Source organism: Gobius niger, assembly GCF_951799975.1.
Source record: "Gobius niger genome assembly, chromosome: 2".
In the NCBI taxonomy this organism is placed as follows: domain Eukaryota; kingdom Metazoa; phylum Chordata; class Actinopteri; order Gobiiformes; family Gobiidae; genus Gobius; species Gobius niger.
In genome coordinates this window covers 38,926,786-38,946,808 of record NC_136853.1, presented here as the reverse complement: position 1 = coordinate 38,946,808, position 20,023 = coordinate 38,926,786, and the positions used below count along the sequence as shown (strand labels likewise).

At 40.8% G+C, this 20,023-nt stretch overlaps 2 protein-coding genes and 1 long non-coding RNA gene across 3 annotated transcripts in view; 2 read left to right on the top strand and 1 right to left on the bottom strand.

Moving 5' to 3' along the window:
• The window catches only part of ccdc146 (coiled-coil domain containing 146), a 107,392-nt gene extending 92,271 nt beyond the window's left edge, over positions 1-15,121 (bottom strand). The window contains exons 1-2 of the mRNA XM_079552398.1: positions 15,079-15,121; positions 14,501-14,726 (exon numbers count right to left, since the gene is read on the bottom strand). Of these exons, the coding sequence (XP_079408524.1) occupies positions 14,501-14,689 (189 nt within the window). The 5' untranslated portion in view covers positions 14,690-14,726; positions 15,079-15,121. The remainder of the gene's footprint in view (positions 1-14,500; positions 14,727-15,078) is intronic.
• On the top strand, positions 4,982-14,183 carry fgl2a (fibrinogen-like 2a). Its single transcript, XM_079552462.1, has 5 exons — positions 4,982-5,766; positions 6,544-6,748; positions 10,915-11,134; positions 12,304-12,474; positions 12,579-14,183. Exons 1-5 carry the CDS (start codon positions 5,068-5,070, stop codon positions 12,892-12,894), a joined length of 1,611 nt encoding a protein of 536 aa, XP_079408588.1. The 5' UTR covers positions 4,982-5,067; the 3' UTR covers positions 12,895-14,183.
• Positions 15,122-15,449: 328 nt separating the features above from the next.
• On the top strand, positions 15,450-19,144 carry LOC306959725. The gene is made up of 4 exons (XR_013792642.1): positions 15,450-15,513; positions 15,830-15,892; positions 17,344-17,412; positions 18,981-19,144. It is a non-coding gene; the product is annotated as an uncharacterized lncRNA (long non-coding RNA).
• Positions 19,145-20,023: the final 879 nt, after the last annotated feature.

The window sequence follows — 20,023 nt, the reverse complement described above, 5'->3', positions numbered from 1 at the left end:
GTACAGCTAGGTCTGATTCTGACCAGTAAGCAATTCAGTGTAATATTGTTTGCAGGCTAAATTAAGTTCCAGAAGTTGAAAACTAAATCACAAGAGGCCCCCCAAAAGTGTTTGAGATTATATTAAAAGTCCAAACTTTTTCCACAACAATCATAGTTTTGCTGTTACTGTAATATACTTTTGGTTATACAGTAGCTGTGCTTTCACGCGCCACAATGCAACTGAAAGTCCCAGATGTCCTCTAAAGGGAATCCATCCAAAGTTATGCTGAATAATCCTTGCAGCATATTACCCTATCAGGCCACCTTATCATTGCAGAAACAGAGCCCATGAATCTATGAAACAAATGTCAGTTCAAAGTGGCTCGCGATAACAGAGACAATGCTATTTTGCAATGGGTCATCATGATGAATTTGGAAGAGAACTAGGGATACACTGATCTGATACTGGTATCAAATATCGGAGCTGATACTGGAAAAAATAAGATATCGGGTATCGGCTACAAATATCCGATGCTGAACCGATACTAGTTTGGGCTCTCAACGCCTTAAAAACACAATTTTTACCACCTAAATCTAAGTGAATATGGGCATGCCGTATATCATTGTGAAGCTAAGAACTTATTTTTAATCGGTGTGCAAGATTCTGTGGTTAGCAATACCATGCTAAAGCTAGCAGAAGCATGCTAATGCTAACAAAAACTAGGGTCAGAAGCTATAATAGAAATACCTAAAGTAGCCAAAGAAAATAAAATCTGCCACTACTGAAGCCAAGTGTTTGTATAATAGTTTAAGAAAGAACTGATCTAATTTGTAATGATTAGATCACTTCATGTGAGTTGTTTATATTAATGTAACCTAAAGCCTGTCATATACCCAAGGATATTTAGTGTACAAATGTCATCCTTGTTAATGTTTATCCAACAGTTTAGATATAATTGATAATTGATCTGTAACATGGCAATAAAATATGACATCATTGGTCTTACAATGGAGAAGAGTCAATTACATTTTTCACTCAGAGAATGCCACTTTTAAGAAACTCTCTTGGTATCGGTAAACACCGGATATCGGCAGATACTCAAAACCCCAGCAAAAAAGCTGGATCGGCGCATAACGAGAATAGGAAACGAGCTGTTGATGTCTCGCTCTCAGAAAAGTCGGGATACACTGCGACATTTAAGGCTACACTGCAGAACAGGCTATATATTGCTATGTCATAAACAGTCAAAATGTCCATGTAATAAAACTCAATCACAAACATGTCAGCAATAACAAATCCTCCTAACGATCAGCTAGACAGTGACAATGCTATTAATAATCTATAGGCCCTGTCCAATTACTCATGTTTATTCAAACCAAAGCATCAAGATCTCCAGCTTATGATGTTAAGTTTACAAGTCAGGTCTGAGAACAACTCACAGTAAAGAAGCATGTTTGTTATTTTGGAAACATGTGAAATAGCCGACACTGGACAGAAAAGGTCAGCAACTTGGAAAGAGGTGTAATTATGCCTCTTGTAAGTTGTTTGGGGATTTCTCTGGCCGAGCAAGTAGTTCAGTTTGCAGTGTTGTGCTGGTGATAGAAGTAGAGGACAGGTGTTGTTCCCTTCTTATCTGTCGAGGCAGGGCGCTGGAGTGGGGGGGGCGGGGGTGGGGGGGGGCCGGGGGTGTAATGAGGAATAGGCTTGTCTGTATCACCAGCTGCAGCCTTTCGGGATATCTAGGGTCACGTTGTGTAGCAGGTAATCTAATGGCACTGAACACACAACAAAGCAATGATTGTACACACATATGGAAGCTGTATCGCCTAAGACTTCAAACATTTTTTTGTTCCTTTTTTTGTTTGTCCCGGACCGATTATGCTGTTAGATTCACCCCATTATTTTTTGTTTATCTGGCTGTTGTTACAAATAAATACGCAGCCCTGGCACGTTCCAAGGGCTGAGAGGGACGGAGATATGCCTGCGGTGAGTGATGTAGATTACAGTGGCTGTTAATGCGATTTATCCTCATGTTTTCGGTAAGTGCGCATTAGCATTCACCCGTGGACACACTGCAACAACAAAACGTGTGATTATCTCTTAAGAGTGTCTTGGAACTGCCTCATCAACAATAATTCATACTTTGAAACGACGTGGCAGTGACTTCATCTTTAAAACATATAAAAGATAAAATGTCAATTGCCTGATTTTTAAGATACTGTACACATTTGAGATGCAACAGGTGACAGTTACTAGCAGCATGCTAAATATAACAACTATAACAGCCAAGCTTCTCTGTGTAATGGTTAAAGGTCCTATATCATGCAAAATTGACTTTTTGGAACTTTTAACCATGTTGTTAGGCTATCTCCTTATCAAAACCCCCCCCAGAGTGTTTTTTGACTTCATACACACAGTTCTAAGCAATCCTTTCTGAGCAGCTGCTCCGCCCTCTCCACGATTGACTTGTGACACTCTGACGTTTTTTTATGCCATAGTGTCAAACAGGAAGAGCACAACGTCTGTGGTGTAATACCTTACGGCCTGATTTTGATTTATAACACCCCGAGCGTCTGAACAGATGTCATGTGCACTGAAAGTTGTGAAGAAGGAGCTCTTTCTAAGCTTCTCTGGACACCCCTGTTCTTTTTTCTTTCCTAACGATAATGTCACGGAGAAAAGCACGTTTGGCTATGAGAGGTACAGGACTTTATTCAACCTTCCTAAAGAAGAGGCCACTCGCTAAAAGATGGAATTTCTTTCTGGGATTTGATGACTATCAGTCAAAATAGTGTTTTTCTGTGACTGTCTCTTGGTGGATGCTTGGTGAACCATCGCCAGAATCAAACTTTTATAACCAACGCGAGTCCTATAATCTAAACACCTGATGGAGCGGCCAGGGCAGAGCGGTGAGTCAATGAAAAAGTGTGTTAGCCATTTATGAAGCTGTGTTGCAGATGTCAGCTCCTTATAACTGCATTGTGAAGTAACTGCTAATAATGCATGGGTTTATTAGCTCGGAGAGAGGGGGCGGAGTTAACTGAAACAAAGCGTTGTGTCTTCGGGGTTTGCTAAATACCCCCCCGAAAATACTTATATTTATATTTAAAATATTTATATACCCTAACTCCATAGTGGCAGAGGTACAATATATCATATAAATGCCTATGGTCTATTTTGGGATGGCTAAAATAGCATGATACAGATCCTTTAAAATCATTTTTATTAATGTGTTTGTTGTCATTTGGCTTAGTTCTTGCTTTAGAAACACAGTGTTCCGTATACATAGTGGAAGCCTTTCATCCACCAGAGCCACTACCCGCTGGCTGCCCCACGTTTAAATCTTTTGGAAACATTATAATATATGTGGTGCTTTATTTTTATAACTCGAGAAGCTGTGTTTTTTTTCAGGAGGTACTTGGTGTCAAATCTTTGGAAACTCTGTATGTGAATTCTCTTTGCGTGCTTTATATTTTCTCAAACACAGATGTCAAACGAAAGCGATGGACTTTCAACAAAAGCCATCAAAACATGTCTCAAAGGTACGCCAAACTTCGCCCAAAATATTTCTTATTCGGTCCGTGGAAACTTCCCTCAACGAGCAGACTTTATTTTATGTGCGAGTCGGACACAATCATTGGAAAGGCGTGGACACACAACAGGAGCAGAGGGAGCATACACACCTGTCTCTCTGCCTCAAGCGGCAGTGTAAAATATGTGCACTGCAGACCTGTGCATAAAATATGTGGAGGGTGGACCAAGCAGCAGCTGTAGACTTTAATACCCTGCACCCTCCGGGAGAAAAATAATGACTGGCTCTATAGGACGCAGCGCCGCACTCAGTGATGGAGAGGACCGCCATGGCTCAGTGTATGTGTTCATGTCCTCATATTGACTGTTGGAATTGAAGTTGAGCCAACAGCGAGATTGAATCGCTTTGTTATGGGAGGTTTTTGTGTCTCTGTGTTTTCTTTTGTGCCAGATTCCTCCATCAGGGCAGAGAGCCACTTGTGGGGATGAGATCAATTATCTGAAACTGTGCCGCCTCTCTGAAAATATGACTCAAGACATCTGAGACATTCTGCCATTGAATTATTAACGGTCTACTCTTGGGACAAAGAAAAAGTGTAAATGAGATGCCAAGTTAATATTTATTAAGAGTTATTCTGTGTCTTAATAACCATAAGCCTAAAATAGGTGAAAATCACTTGTTTGACGACATTTTTATCTTATCATGCATTTTTTTCGCTGTTAAAATGACAGAGTTATCTCTTTCAACATTAACACAATTAGGGTGGGTGTGAGTCCCAGCTCCGATAATCTTAAATTTGAGCAAACAAAACACAGTGACTACGGTTATACTTCAGTGCCAGCGCAGTATTCAACCACAAATTATATCCAAAAACAACAATGGAAAACTCCGGTACAACAGAAAAAAAATTGTGAAAAAAAAATTGTGTTCTATCAAATTTGGCCACAAACTCTGTGGTAACTTCACACAAATGTTCCACTCCTATAAATAATTAGAATGTATTGATACTGTTAAGAAATGCCAAGACTTTGGAAAACAACCCAAACTACAAAGACCAAAGTGATATCTTCTATGCCCGTCTGTAGTTCAGCAAACATGTTTTGTGATTCTGCTCTGCTGTGCTTAACCTACTGTTGCGCAGTAGTTCATACCTCATCTGGTTAAGGTCATACAACAGTGAGGCGCCAAATCACAAAAACAGGAAAGAGACAAAGCACATTGCCCTTGCACTGTGGAGTAGAGAGTTCCTCTGAACTAAATCATTTCGGGAAATGAACAACAAGGCACCTGACTGCAGCCACTGCACCTCTCTTACTTTCTCCTCTCCCCCCACTCACATAATCTGCCTGCATCTCCTTTTTTCTGGGGATATGGTGTTTTGCATTACGCAATAGTAGTGCCCCTCCCTTCCACAGCACCATACCTCCCTCACTCCCTGCCTCCCTCTCTCGCCCTGATATTAATGACACAGCTATCGGAGGCAGCGGCAGTTCCCCAGCGCGCTCTGCCTCCTGCAGACTGCACTGGTTCGCGGACACTGGACTTACATCTATATGCTTCTAGACTTCTACTCTGCAGCAGCCTACATTTCTTATTACAACGCTGAACTGAAGGGACACATTTTTGGAGATTCATTAACTTTTGATCAATTTACAAACAAAATGAGGACAGTTGTGCTTTGCATCTTTGCCACAGTCTTGGTGACAGCCACTCTAATACCGGGCAGCAGCCGGGCAGCAGACTTCCCCGTTAACTCGCACCAGAGATGGGACGCTCGGGGATCATACCCTATGGGATCTGAATCGGGTATTACAGCCTCATGTCCCATTAAATTAAGACCCTCAAGCCAGTGTGGGAGCTCGGGAGCCGGGACAGAGGACCTAGAGGATTGCCCCTATCAGCTCACCTTGCCGCCGCTCACCATCCAGCTGCCCAAGCAGTTGAGACTGCTGGAGAAAACTGTAAAAGAGCTGCAAAGCCTGAAAGAGCAGGTCAACAAGCTGAAAAGCACCTGCCAAGAGTGCCATGGCGCACGCGGACATCAACAAGCCGACCAGGGTCAGGCACAAGTCCAGAGGGATGCAGAGGAGGTGCACAGAGTGGATTTGTCAGGACAGGACCTGCTCGGTGGTTCAAGCCAAGAGGAGCGCGGTGATGGGAACATCCCTGGAGCCCAGGACACTGCTGGGGCTGGACAAGTCCCAATTTATGGAAAACTGACACCCAGCCCAAGCTCTCTGCTGGAAATGCAGGTAAGAAGATTAATCTTGCTAAGACAATGATGATCTCCTAAGTAAAAACATAAAAAAGGAAATAATATACGTAATTAAATAATTTTGTTTTTTCTAATCTATAAAGAGTTATATTCAACTATCTAATCATGCCACAGTTTCTAGTAAATTAGCAAAATTAACTGGAAAAAAAAAACAGAGAAAACAAGGGCATGTATTGATAATGGATTTGTTGTTTATGTTTAAAATTCAAGATTCAGGTCATTGTGTTAATATTTTCAAGATTTAGTTGTGTCACATATATGGTATCAGCAGATCTAAGTCAAATAAAAATCTAAAACTAATCTGTCTCTCCTTTGATTTAAGCCATGTGAAATTAACTGTAGAGGGTGGCAAGTTAAACAAAGAGATGTAAAATGTGCTTTATAAACAGTCTCCAAAGTTACACAAAACGTCCATTCAGATGAAGTCAACTGGAATGTGCAGTGAACAGATGCAAAGAACTGGAAGTCCTACATAGTCCTGCATGGCACCAATCCACAGGGGAACATTCCTGGTTCTGTAAACAGGGCGGGAATCAGTATCAGACAGCAGTCAAATAAGGCTAAAATTGTAGCTCTGGTTGGTAAGCGCGTGTCTCTTACCAATTCTTTGGCAGGCAGCCAGGTATCACTCAGCCTTGTTTCTGTTCTAAATTCCTAATTGAAACAATGAAGAGGCTGGCAGATCGAGTAATCTACCTGCTTTATATTCTGCTCGCAAAGATCATTTCCTTCCCTCTGCTGTGGTCCTTTCCAGGTGAAGCTGAATAGGATGTCAGCCAGCCTGCGCAATGCAAGGAGCCAGATATCAGCTCTACACGGGCGCCTGGAGGGGCTCAATCTGCTCAACATGGACAATGTGCAGGCCATGGTGGACCAACGTGTGGAGAACATCACTGGAGTGGTCAACAAACTGAGCTCCAGCTGCAACACTCAGTGCGCCGTGCAGACCAGCCCTCAATGTAAGAGACATTACATTATCTATCAGCGCTACAAGTGTACACCACACCTAAATACTCATTTCCCTTTGGCTGTAAGTATATGACTCAGATATAACTCTCCTTTGTGTTTAAGCGTTACCTTCTTTATAGATCGCCAAAATAGAGAGCTTGAGTAAATTCAAATACATCATAACATCTGAGAAACAGCATGACATGATTACTATTTTGGCATTTGGCAATATGACATGTCTTGAAATGAACATAACAAGGATTTTTCATGTATTGCACAATGTGTGAAAGTATTGAAATGAACATAACAAGGATTTTTCATGTCTTGCACAATGTGTGCAGGCACAGGCATTTTATCCATTTTGGAGGGCAAAGAGTGGTCAGTATCCTCTTATTATGACCTAGTGAAATAGCTTCCACAAGCCCCAGCCTAAGAAACCGATAAGATTCAGTCAAAGATGAAGCATCTAAAAAGGTATCATAGAATTCACTCAATTACACTGACTATGACAATTTTCAAGTCTCCATATGGACAAACTAAAGGTTCAGGGAGTAAACAGACTTGAAACAGGCTTGTTCAAAATCTATTGACGTTATTGTCTTAAACTGGTGAAAGATAATTCCACTCTATGCTTTTCTCGAAAGCATGGGGAAAGTGCTGTGAAAGTGATTAACTATTTGGTGCAGCACACACAGAGAATGCAGAGGTTATGATGAAAGCTTATTTCTAAGTAGATTAGGGGGACACTGGTGAAAGGAGTCTCAGCGTTATGTCCTCTTCCTAAATGTTCCATATAATGCCTCTTCGCTCTTTCTCATCTCTCTGTTCCCTTCTTTGTCCCCGATCCTCTCTTACCTCTACTCTCCCCGTCTGCGACTCTCTAATCCATTTTCTCATGCCACACCTCTCCCTCACTCCTGCTTCACCTTGTGCATCCCTTTTTCTGTAGGTCATTCTTTTGAGTGTTCTCCCAGCTAGCTTTCATAGCCTAAATTATCACCAAAATGATGTTGGCAGCCTCATGGTCACACCTGTCTTTGGTTGTTAATGATTTTCAGTCAGATCTGATATTGCCTGCTTAATTTATATTGAATTCCTGAAGCTGCTTGATGTTATAACAGATAACAGCTGCTGTCATGATGAAAATACCAACATACAGCGCAAAAACTCTATACAACAAGAACATTAACTGCAGAAAATCCTATTGGTGAGATAGATAGACAATATACACAAGATATACATACAACAGATAAAAACAAATTCATTTGCAAAGCCGATTTTACATAATACTTCTTGCCACTACCGAGTCATTGTAAGTCTGTAAGTGCTGCAACCACATACAATACATCTATAGCCTCCAAATCTTTCTCCTACTTTCCTCGAACAGTTCGTGACCACATCAGACTTGAATGTTGGGGGATGCTGACAGGTTGTCAGTCATTGAGTCCCACTGAGCATAGGACAGGAAGTTGGTCCGACATACTCCAGCCTCCCTTGTCAACAATCAAAATGACAGAAAAGAACTGCCAAAACTAACAAAGTTTAAATTCTATAGTAAAAATCCTGCAAATTAAATTGCTAATAAAGTTTTGAAAATACGGACAATAGTTGAAATTAGCCCATCTCCTCACTTGCACATCAGACTATGCAAGTTAGTAATAATTCCGACTTATGCTAATGTAAAATACATTTGATATGTCCCTTTAGATTTCGGTAAGGTATGAGACTGTCGAATTCATAATTTAGAACCATCGAAAGTCATTATGTTAAGTTCTCATTTAATGGCGCTGAATCCTTGAATGCATCACGAAAGGCAGATAAACTGAAATTGGCTGAGGAAGTAAATGCTCATAGATGCAGAACTAGTGCTCTGCCATTCCGATCCGCGGTGAATTGGAGTTTCACCTTCAAGCGGAAGTACAAGAAGTTCTTGTCAGGCTCAGTCAAGATGCTCTCTCTGCTCAGTGCTGCGAGATTTTATTTTCACCCCGTTGTCAAGTCCCAGCTCCCAGCACCACTCGTCACCCTCACTCCCCTGAGACATATTAGGGCCTTGAGGTGAACGGACGGCAATTCATGTTATAGTTCAGCTACATTAACTCAGTTCAGCCAAAGAGAATAGATGTGCAGATGTTGCTGCTGCATCAGGAGATGAATATCTGCAATGTGGCACAACCCACACTTTTCAAAGAGAAACTTTATATCGTGGCCAAGTAACTTATTATCACCAAGGACACACACTTTTCACGTCACTTCCTTATCCAATATCCGTATATTGTGCACTATGTGGTTGATAAGAGAGTTGACTTCCCCTTAATGCCAGTCACTTGTGTATGCACTCCGACAGGGTGTTGAGAAGTCATTTATTAAAGCTCATCACTCAGCCTTAGGCTTAGCCATCAAAGAAGTTATTAAGCAAGGGCATATCCAGGCAGTCTGACCCTTCACCAGCGGGAGAGCCAATCAGCCAACATCTGGGCATCAGTAAGTGGTTAATATTAACATTATTTGCGTCAGGCACAGTGCCCAAGGATAATGAGATGTGATGGCCCTTGTCTTGCTGAGGGACAGTGGCAGGGCCCAGACAGACAGATGACAAATAAGGGAATGCTAAGTGGAGAAACTATAGTCATAAAGATTTGACAGGTCAGTACTCTGAATGCAAAGCAGGTCTCCAGACAAGAATACTTCTGTTTTAGTCCCTTCCCCTTCACAGGAACTGAAAAACATACATAGTAGGCTAAATCCTAAATCTAAGAAGCCCTGATCACACCTGGCTCAAGATCTGGAGATAGCCCACTGCTCCTGACAATGCAGAGGACAAACTTTAATAAAGTCTAAAGTATTCCCTACTTTTAATCAGATGTAACTTGAATATCATTACTACTGCCTCTTCTCACACTAAGGACCACTGCAATTCCCCATAAGCATTGCGTCCAAAGAGATTAAGCAGTAGAGTGTAGGAAGTGTAAGAGGGTCCACACGCAGCTTGCCCTGTGTCAGAATGATTTGAGCTTGAGGTGCCAAACTCACAAAGAGGGGACAGGTCCCTTTAATCCAGTTTCACACTTGCTCTTGCTTTGACTCTTCCTTTAATTTCCCAAACGCATACTGACAAAGATCCTTCCACCTAGGCTTTGGCTGGGGTCGATGTGGAGGAACTGTATCCTGCCGTGCAACACGGGAGGCAGAGAGAGAGAGAGAGAGAGAGAGAGAGACTGACTGCACTGTATGAAATGTGACCATAGTGCATTAGACTGCAATCGATTGGCAGTGCCCTTTGTCCTTGGATTCTCTGTGCAGGTGGAAGTCTTTTCCTTCACACTGTATCAAAAATTAGAGACAGGTGCATTAATGGTTTAATTCAAGACTTGGCAATCCATATTTTCTACATCATTGAGGCGTAGCATGGAACTCATGAACATCTGCTATTTCAAGGAGTTAATCTATATAATGGCAGGAGAGCAACCTGTCAGGGGAATAGGACCTGCTTTGGATTTGGGTTCGGCAAAGAGGACCTTACCTGAAGATAATGACACCAAAATAATGTGCAGACACATTTAGAAACATTAAAAACAGAAAGGGCCCACATGGTCGGGGAAACAAACCCAGGATCTTCTTGCTGTGGGGCAACAAGATTGATAGTCTTTGTCACTATGCCACCCTCACTCTACCAGACTCCCAAACAGATGGCCAGTTCTTTCTTTTTTCCCAAAGTTTTTTTATATTTTGGCCCATAGGCTTTATTGGACAAGACAGCACAGAGTGAAAGGCGATGAAGAATGGGGAGAGACATCCAGCATATTGTCACAGTCACACCCACAACGCTAAGATGAGAACAGTGTATGGCAGCAGACTATCGCTTGCACCACCAATGGCCAGTTCCAGTTAAATTAGTCTAGACCTATCTGTGATCATCAGTATGTATTACAGCATCGTGATCATTGCGAAGATTTGGCCTGAAATGTTTGTACAAAACTGAAAAGTGAAACTTGGCATGCCAGCCAACTGAGCACTGTCTCATTCTCATATTCTCTCCTGCCTGTGCCTAAGGGAATGTTAGTTTTACCGTCCCTTGGTTTAGCCGAGGAAAAAATGCTAGAGAAAAATGAAAAAGCATTCAGCGCAGTCGCTTTAAATCGCTCTCCCTTTTTGTTTTCTGTCTGCCTGCCAACAGTCATCCTGGCCCCGAGGGACTGCTCCGACTACAACGTGCTGCAGGAGAGGAAGAGCAGCGTGTACAGAGTCACTCCTGATGCTCGCAATGGGACATTTGAGGTCTTCTGTGAGATGGAGTCGTATGGAGGGGGGTGGACTGTAATCCAACAAAGACTGGACGGGTCTGTTAGCTTCAACCGGACATGGGCAGAGTACAAGAAAGGATTTGGGAACCCAAGGTACACATTTTTTTTTTTTTTATATATATATATAAGTTGTTCCAATGGTATTTTAAGATGAGACCCATTAGCTTGCAGTGTTGGGCAAGTATATTAGTGATTACAGCTCTAAAAATGTAATATGACTGTATAAAAATGTAGCTGAGTTACACTACTTTGAGTTACTTTTGAGTTACTTTGAGTTACATTAAACAAAAATAGCATTAATGCCACCGAACATTGCATTGCAGTCAGAGCTTTCCCCATTCTCTTGTGTTTTGTTTTGAGTACATTATCTCTTATCTACTTGATTTGGTGCTGCATTTTATTTTGGGGGAGTTTGGCATTTTTGTTCATTGTTTCATACATTTAAAAGCACTTGTAACTCGAGTTACTTGAAATGTAAGGACAAATATATTCCCGTATTTTGTGTAAGTAATATGTTACATTCCTTAGTTACTGGAAAAAGTAATATATTTTTGTAATCAATTACTTTTGTAATACCCCCAACACTGTTAGCGTGTGTAATGTACTGAAAATACATTAATGCCTCCCCTCCAATTTACCACTAGGCTAGGACAATCTAACTGGAACAGGCCATCTGCTTGGGAGCCAGTTAGACTGATTACAAGAGACTACACGATAAGAAAAACACTGCATTAATCCCAAATTTGGCCGATTTTGCTGATAGCCCAAATGTAATTATAAGCAGAAATGCATCTTAATGGGGGCGACAAACAAATGTCACTCTCCTGAGAATTATAAACAAAACTCCCTCTTGCTTTGTGCCATAACATAACATCCAGTCCATTACTACACTAAGGGGCCAATTAAATACATTTTTGTTCTCTGTAGAGTTTACACAATGGCTACAGGGCATCACATAAGATGAAGACAAAACATTTTATTGGTTTATTTTGGTTGGGACAGTGCATGATGTAAATGAACACACATGGGACTCATGCATGTAGACAAATAGAGCCTTCAACATTACAAATCCGGGACATCAAACGCGTAATCTTCTGCACCATTAATATTCAATGGGTGCCTTTGCAGGTCACCTGCATGTCATGGGCAGTGAACACATTTTAAGATGCACACAGGTCTATGTTTTGGCTGCTCATAATGCTGGACATGCCCACACTAGATACACTACAGTATAAAATATGTCATATCTTTTACTGCTGCAGAGGCGAGTTCTGGCTGGGGAATGACCACATCCATTTGCTGACAAAAACCAAAGATATGGTGCTGCGCATAGACCTGGAGGACTTCGAGGGCGTTAGGGAGTACGCCAAGTTTGATGAGTTTTACGTGGCCAACGAATTCCTTCGCTATCGGCTGTCCATCAGTGGATACAGGTAGGGTATATATCTGTGCGCGGTAACTCGGGCACGATTAAATATTTATAAAGATGTGCTGCCACATGAGATGGTCTTGAACATTCATACATTTGTTATTGCAGTGGGACAGCCGGGAACGCCATCAGCTTCAACAAACACTTCAACCACGACCAGAAGTTCTTCTCCACTCCTGACCGTGACAATGACATGTACCCCTCTGGAAACTGCGGTGCCTACTACAGCTCGGGCTGGTGGTTTGATGCCTGCATGTCAGCCAACCTCAATGGGAAGTACTACCACAAGAGATACAAAGGCGTCAGGAACGGGATTTTCTGGGGCACTTGGCACAACATGTCATCGGAGTACTACCCGACTAACTACAGGCAGGCCTTCAAGACTGTCAGGATGATGATAAGGCCCAAAAACTACTCTCCCTAAATGTTATCCACAAGCAAAATGTTGAAAGCTTATCAGTACAGGCATGGAAATAAAAGGAGCGGCATACCCTGTACGCACATGCCATGCACATACAAAACACAAGCCCAATGGACAGTTTGAATGCAGTAAAAGGTCAAAAAAATATTTTCACTACTTATAAAGAAAGGCCTACTGAATGTTATGAACACATAGAAACATAGATTTTAAAATAAAATACGTTTGCTCAGCTGGAGCCATAATATGAGGAGGGTTTCCATGAGAAAATGTCACCCATTTTGCTTCATGTTGCGGCCCTGTCATAAAGCCAGCAGAGAGACACGCCCGCACACAGTCGTACTAAAAACTAATGAGCTATCATTTCCCTGCTCTAAATGGCTCCATAATTAACAGCAAGCACTCAAGTGAGGTATATGAGCGCTGATCAAACCGCTTCAGTCAGTCTAAAATTCACGGCGTAAGACCACATGCCGGGCTTATCTAGTTTCCAAGTTTTATTAAAAATCAAAGCCATGATTCACAGCACCCATAAGGCAGCAGTGCTTCAGTGTAGATTTTGTGATACTGGGTTACTGATGTAAAGCATCATCATTCTTTATAAAAGATTCAATAATAAAATTTATTGGGCAGTTCCAAGCACATTTTAGTTGCTATTGACAGTGAATACATTTGACTTGCAGAAATTGGTTCCACTATGTGCTCAAGGTGCACTGAACTACTGCAGAAAAACAGCTCAGTCTCCCTTCTTGTACAATACTGCTGCCTAATGTTAGAAAAATGTATAGCATCATGTAACAATACACACTGTGAATGGGGTAAAGAATGTTTATGAATGTGTATAGTATTTATTTTACTTTGTGCGATATGAAAGCTTTTTATAAATATTCTGAAACGTGTCAGGTCTTATGAATGTTGAGTTTTGAGCTTTATTACCATTCATAGTGAAATTATGTGTATTTAGAGCTCTCTGTATGTACAGTATTGAACTTTTCTATCATTCATTATCAATGTCGATGCCAAAATTATGCACTTTTTTATAAAATGTTCAAAATTCCACCATATATATATGTGTATATTGCAAAGTTTGCCTCTCATAGATTATGATGCCTGCTCAATTTTTTAAGCTTTTTTGTATTTTAGGCACCTTACAAAAACATATACATCAAGTGTACATAAGGCATGACAATACATTATGAAAATTGAAGTAGTCTGCAGTGCACTGAAGTCTTGCATCTACCGCTAAGGAGAATCTGTCTGAGACAGGATTTATGTTTGATAAGGTTGTAAAAGAATGGAAATTAGTGTATTTGATGTTACTGTTTGTTTTACTGTATGTGAAATTAAATAAAATGTATCAATCACAGTCAAATTTTAAATATTGGCAAACTGGAACAACTCATACAGTAATCAAATACTTTATAAGAGGGCTGTTTTCATTTTGACACCCCTATGAGGAATGATCACGGAAAACCAAATACAACAATGCGCCTTCAAAAGGGGGCCTGGATCAAGACTGGATTAATGTCAAATAACACAGTTTAATGGCAAAGAAATCCAAACCAAAGTCTTCCTGCTGTTTTTAAACTTTGATTCCGATTGCAAGTCTTACCTCATCCAGGTATTGTAGAGCAGAACAAGCAGAGACAGGAGTGCAGGTAGAGAGCTGCTCCTGTGGTGGAGAGGCGTCAGGTGCAATGGCCACAAGAGGCCTGTCCTCTATTCGCCAGTCATCCTCCGTCTGTTCCTCTTCTTCCACGCTGCGAGGCCGACTGCCCTGCTCATCCTCAAATAGACTCATAGTGCAGCAGCAGACACAGGTGCGCAGTGTCAGAGAGCTGACAGGTTAGAAAAAGACAGAAAGAAAAGTGGAAACATTAGTAGAGTAATAACAATTTGCTTCTCATTCCTTATTGCATTAATCTTTAATAGTGTAGTTGATGGTGGATTAAGATGAATTATCATCCTTGAGGATATACACAAAGAAGTTCAACAAGACTAGATACTGACAAGTTTAGCTACTACTGACTGTGCAACTTAATGTTATTCTAGCTAACACGGTTAACCTAGCATCATTTCACCAAGTTAACTGCAATTTAAGTAAAACTCGGACCCTCCTTTTGTTACGAACGACGTGAAAAGAGAGTTCCAGAAAAGTCCTACTTATAGGCCACCGAAAGTTGATACAACCTCGAAGACGATGTTTTAACCAAAAGTTGTCAGCAAAATCACGGTCTGCTCTTCAGCTCCAGCGTGTTGTGGTTACCATAGCAACGACACAAGACAAGTGAGCGGTGGAATCAGGAAATGAACTGTGATCTTTTACTCATTATTAAAGTTGACATGTTTTTAGGTGTTGAATGTGCTGAACGTAGATCGATTGAACAAACAAAGCAAAAAAAATAAAAAATACTGGGTTAATATGTCTTTTATTTCAACAATTCATGTCATGCAGTTCACACTTGCGGAAATCATCCAGCAGGTGGCAGGATTTTATTATTTTCTGGTTTGCTGCACATTTTGCTGCACATTTCTTCAATTTGGGACCAGCTGGAAACAGAGAAGCAACAACGAGGACAGAGTCATAAAAGAGGAAACTAGATTCATCCATGACCTGAATCCAAGGTGAAAACTGTGCTACTGATGCAACACTGGTGTTCTTTCTTTTAAGCCTCTTTCCCACAGTGCACACTGGGAGCTGGCATAATCCAATATTCTCTCCACACAACAGCTGCAGGAATGTTTTCATGGCATGTAACATGCCACAGAGATGCATGTTACACAATATGGAGGATAGACCATGGCAGCTCTGTGCTCATTGTTTAGGGAGTGCAGGACCAATGTGTTTATTTGTGGAATTAGTTAGACAGAAGTTTGAATTGTTGTCTTTTGTTTAATTCTATACAAACATATCCATCTTATATCCACCCCTTTTCCCCAGGAGACTCCAGGAGGCAATCATAAAAAGTTGATGGAGCTCTTCTCAACAGGTTTTCACTGTGAAGTAACATAGTCTTGAAGATGAAATGTGTTTCTAACCCTTAGCTGAAGCAAGTCATTTTGATTCACTCACCTGTAAAATGACGCCTCCAAATTAAAATCATTGCTGTTAATGTCCCTTATGGAATTTACATAATACTCTTGCATGTGAGTCTCTAGTTGTAGCCACAACAATCAGTATGACTATCAGATCCACTATTGGCAAGTTATCAACTACAGCACTGAATATAACAATAATTGTCTTTATTCTCGCCAACATTTTTTTAATGAAAATAAAGGTCCACTGTACAGCTCAAAGATACATTTAACCCTGCAATAGATAGGTGGAACCAAAACACACTCTGAGCCAATAAAAATACTACCACTTGAACATATATTTCAAACAGGTCAACAATATCTGTAAAAATTGACATTGTACATCAATTTTTACATGGATATGTCCAATGCATGTTATAGGACCTTTGTCTTACCCAAATCTATCATTGTGACTAGTAACATGTGGGACAATGTGACTGTGGTGCGTATAGGAATGCATTTAATGGTGCACGTCCCGCCGGCGGGACATAGCTTCATCAGGGGGCTAATATCAATCATTCAAACATCCCCAAGCAAGTTTAATAAAGTATGAGAAGACATAAGACATCCTCATAAAGCAGAACTTCACTATCAGTATTTGAACTGATGTTTGTTTCATGATTCAATGAGAAATCAAAGTAATCACTAGTAAAGTAGAGCATGTTATAAAGGAATATGTGCCAGAATCAGAAATGAATAGATTAGTTTCACATTTTAAGTTGAATTACAGAAATAAATTAACTTTTTCATGATATTCTGATTATATGACGAGCACCTGTTTAATATAAAGCTTGGTTGATAAATAATAAACTATAAAAACAATAAATCTATATGGGCATGCATGAACAACAACAATTTGAGGTGCATTGAGTGACAGCAGCTGATCTAAGTGTGGAAATACCACATGTGCAATATGGCAGTGAAAATGGCTGGAACGGGTTATTACATTCATGAGTTTGATACAGAGTTATTGTTGAGTCTTTTTGTTTTTCGTTCTGATGGCGGAGGGGATATATACTGTTCTTGTGGTGGGAGGTATGGGTCCAGACGGGCTGTAGCCTCCTGCTTGAGGGGACAGGAGTGAATAATCTCTGTCCAGGGTGAGAAGGGTCAGCTGTGATCCGACCTAAACACCTCAGGTCGTCGCTTAATTGACAGACCGGAACATATGACATCTCTTCTTGATATACGTATACTGTATATGTATTAAAAAAATAAAAACTGTCCAATCAAGCCCCAGCGATAAGTTGCACCATATGATATTTTGATGGTGAGATTTAATGTCACAAATCAAGAATCATTGCAAATCTGATGACTGCCTGAGTCATCAGATTTGTGTGCAACATTTCAGCATTCATTTGTGATTTTTCTTTTTCACAGTTCTTCTGAACAAACCAGAACCCCGCTGGAAAAAATTTAAACGCATCCTCATGCAACTTCAACCACTGAGTGAGTTCACCACATGCAACAAAAAAACGTTGGCTTTTGTTTTTAGCGAAAAGTGTTTAAATCAAAAGCTAATTCAAACCGTGTGAGAGCAGTAGACTTATTGTGACAAGTAGATTAACTCATTAGTGGCCAAAGCTTCGCTGCCTGTACGACTAGGTTATAAAGACTAAAATGAGAGAATGGATAGATTAATGGTGCTAAAGCCATATAAAATGCATGTTTTTCCTTCCAGAAAGCTGATGATACCCTGGCTTTGAGATACTAAAATCTCTCCATGAGTAAAATCACTCGACATCATATCCAAATTTGGTCAAGCTAGTAAATAAAGGCCTTTAAAGTGCTTTTAGGTGAAAGAATGTGGTTCATTTGTCACTTAAAGAAGCGGGATTTGAGTTAGGCTGATAAGATAAGACCACAGTTTGGGATGATGTAGGCTAATACTTTTCTGTACGGTAATCCTCTCAGTTTGAACTTTTTTCTTTCGTACATAGCTGCCACATTCCAGTCTTTTATGATATTCCACACGTTTTCAGGCGGGGCACATGGCACATTGCGTGTAGCAGGTAACTAATCATATGTGGTTACACTGTGCACCAGGCTAAGGGCCAATGAAATGAAACAAATTACCAACACATGTACGGACACACATTTTTCACTACAGCGAGGAGAAAGTGAAACAGTAGAATAAAGGCTGGGCAATAAAACTATTATTTTTTACTAAATGCTAAACTCACTTATTCTTTTAGCTTTATTTTCCAGTTTTCTTTCTCTTCCAGACAATATAATTCACAGTTCTCCATTACATCATGCGATTTTGAAGGTTATTTCAAATTGTTTGTGCTTTATGACTAGAGGAGACTTTTTTTTTTCTTTTCTTTTTACAGTGGGGCTATACAATGGGAAAATGATTTTGGGTGCAGATAGGCCTGGTGACGCAAAGTTCCTGGTAAATGCTTCCAGGTGTGAAACCGTCTTTGACCTTTCGAGGTGGAATTTATCCAAGGACGAACCTCCAAAGGTCCTAGGGGTTAAATAAAATTACCAGCACGTTCCACATTCCAGTAATAGGCCTATGGGAGGAGCAACTCATTTACGTTCAGAGCGCTTATATGGATTTCACGGTCACAGATTTTAGATTTAACGTTGAATACAAGGGTCACAAGGTCAGCCAGTGGTAAAGCGTGGATCCAAATTGAAAGAGACAGGCTTGGGTTTACTGATGACGCTGCACGAAGCCAAATCAGTCAAAGCAAGAAATAAAGTGCACTCTGGGCTCAAAGTGGTAGACAGCCTCGGGTTACGTAAACATTTTTTACTGTGATTTTATTTACGAAAGGCAGGCCAGGCGCAGCTGCGGATCACGTTGTATCGATGCCAAGACTGTTTTCTTTCAGTCTTTTTGATCAGGCGAAATCAAAGCTCTTCCTACGGCCCTAAAAAGGCACGTGTGGCCATTGCTGTCTTTCTCTTATCTCAAAGTAGGCATTAGGAACATCAAAAGGTATTGATTGAGTGCTATTAATACATGCCTATGCCATGCTTTTAACAACCCTTTTTTTGGCCCGCAGGATTGAAAGGATGTAAAGGCGGGTTGGAGAGTGGGGAGAGACAGTCGGTCAATTGTCGAGGAGCGGAGCTCACAGCACTGAGGTCAACACGGTGCCAACCTCCCAGTGTGTGCTATAACTTTAACCCTTGGGCTATCCGCAGACATGTAAGCTACTTTTATAGGTGGGGGAAGAAAAAAAAAAAGGTTATGGGCTAAAAAGTAACACGCCAGCTTGTGTCATCGCGCAAGTGCGTTAATCACCTATTCACAGATGTTGGTGGACCCATCCTCTGACGGTAATAACCTCTTTATGGGCATTTAGGAATGTCGAGGGGAAAAAAGAGAAAGAGGAGAAAGAAAAGAAGTCTTATTGTGGCAGCAAATTGAAATTTCAAGAGCTGCTCAAGGCTCACAGAAAAATGTGGAAGCAATTTCCATCATCTGTGCACCAGACAGAGAGGATAGCCTCATTTACATACTTATGTACTATGTGCGTGCGTGTGTGTGTGTGTGTGTGTATGTGTGTGTGTGTGTGTGTGCGTGTGTGTATGTGTGTGTTCCTCTGTTATTGCGAGGCTCAACTTCCTCCACTTTTATGCAAGCCACACAGCAAAAAGCCGTTTCTGTTTAAAATGACCAATACTACTAAAGATTTTTTCCAATAACCCACAGAGCTATTTTTTTGTATTATAGTACAGGTGAAAATGTAAATTATAATTGCTATAGTTTTCTATTTGCATTCAAATGCTTCCCCACCCCCTGTTATCCTGTAAAAGTCTTTTTCATGCAGCTGAAATTCATCTGCATGTTCTCTCGTCACTCTGTCTCCATGTAGTCCAAACACACAAAGACATCTGTTTTAACATAATCACCCATCACCACTAATAACTAACAATTGTGTAGGTTTTACGAGAAAAGCAGATATTTCTTATTTTTGGCTGTGGGTAGCTGTGGGACTTTTAAGGAAATTCATCATCAGACTTGGGATTTGTGCTGGGCCAAATGTCCATAAGACTGTGTCTATGGAGTCTGTGAAGTGTCCACATAATCAGTCACCTTGTT

Excerpts from the sequence above, each read along its gene's own strand:
- fgl2a (XM_079552462.1), top strand. The coding sequence starts at position 5,068 with ATGCTTCTAGACTTCTACTCTGCAGCAGCCTACATTTCTTATTACAAC. Across the intron at positions 11,135-12,303 it reads AAAGGATTTGGGAACCCAAG|AGGCGAGTTCTGGCTGGGGA; the intron begins GTACACATTTTT and ends TTACTGCTGCAG. Across the intron at positions 12,475-12,578 it reads CTGTCCATCAGTGGATACAG|TGGGACAGCCGGGAACGCCA; the intron begins GTAGGGTATATA and ends TTGTTATTGCAG.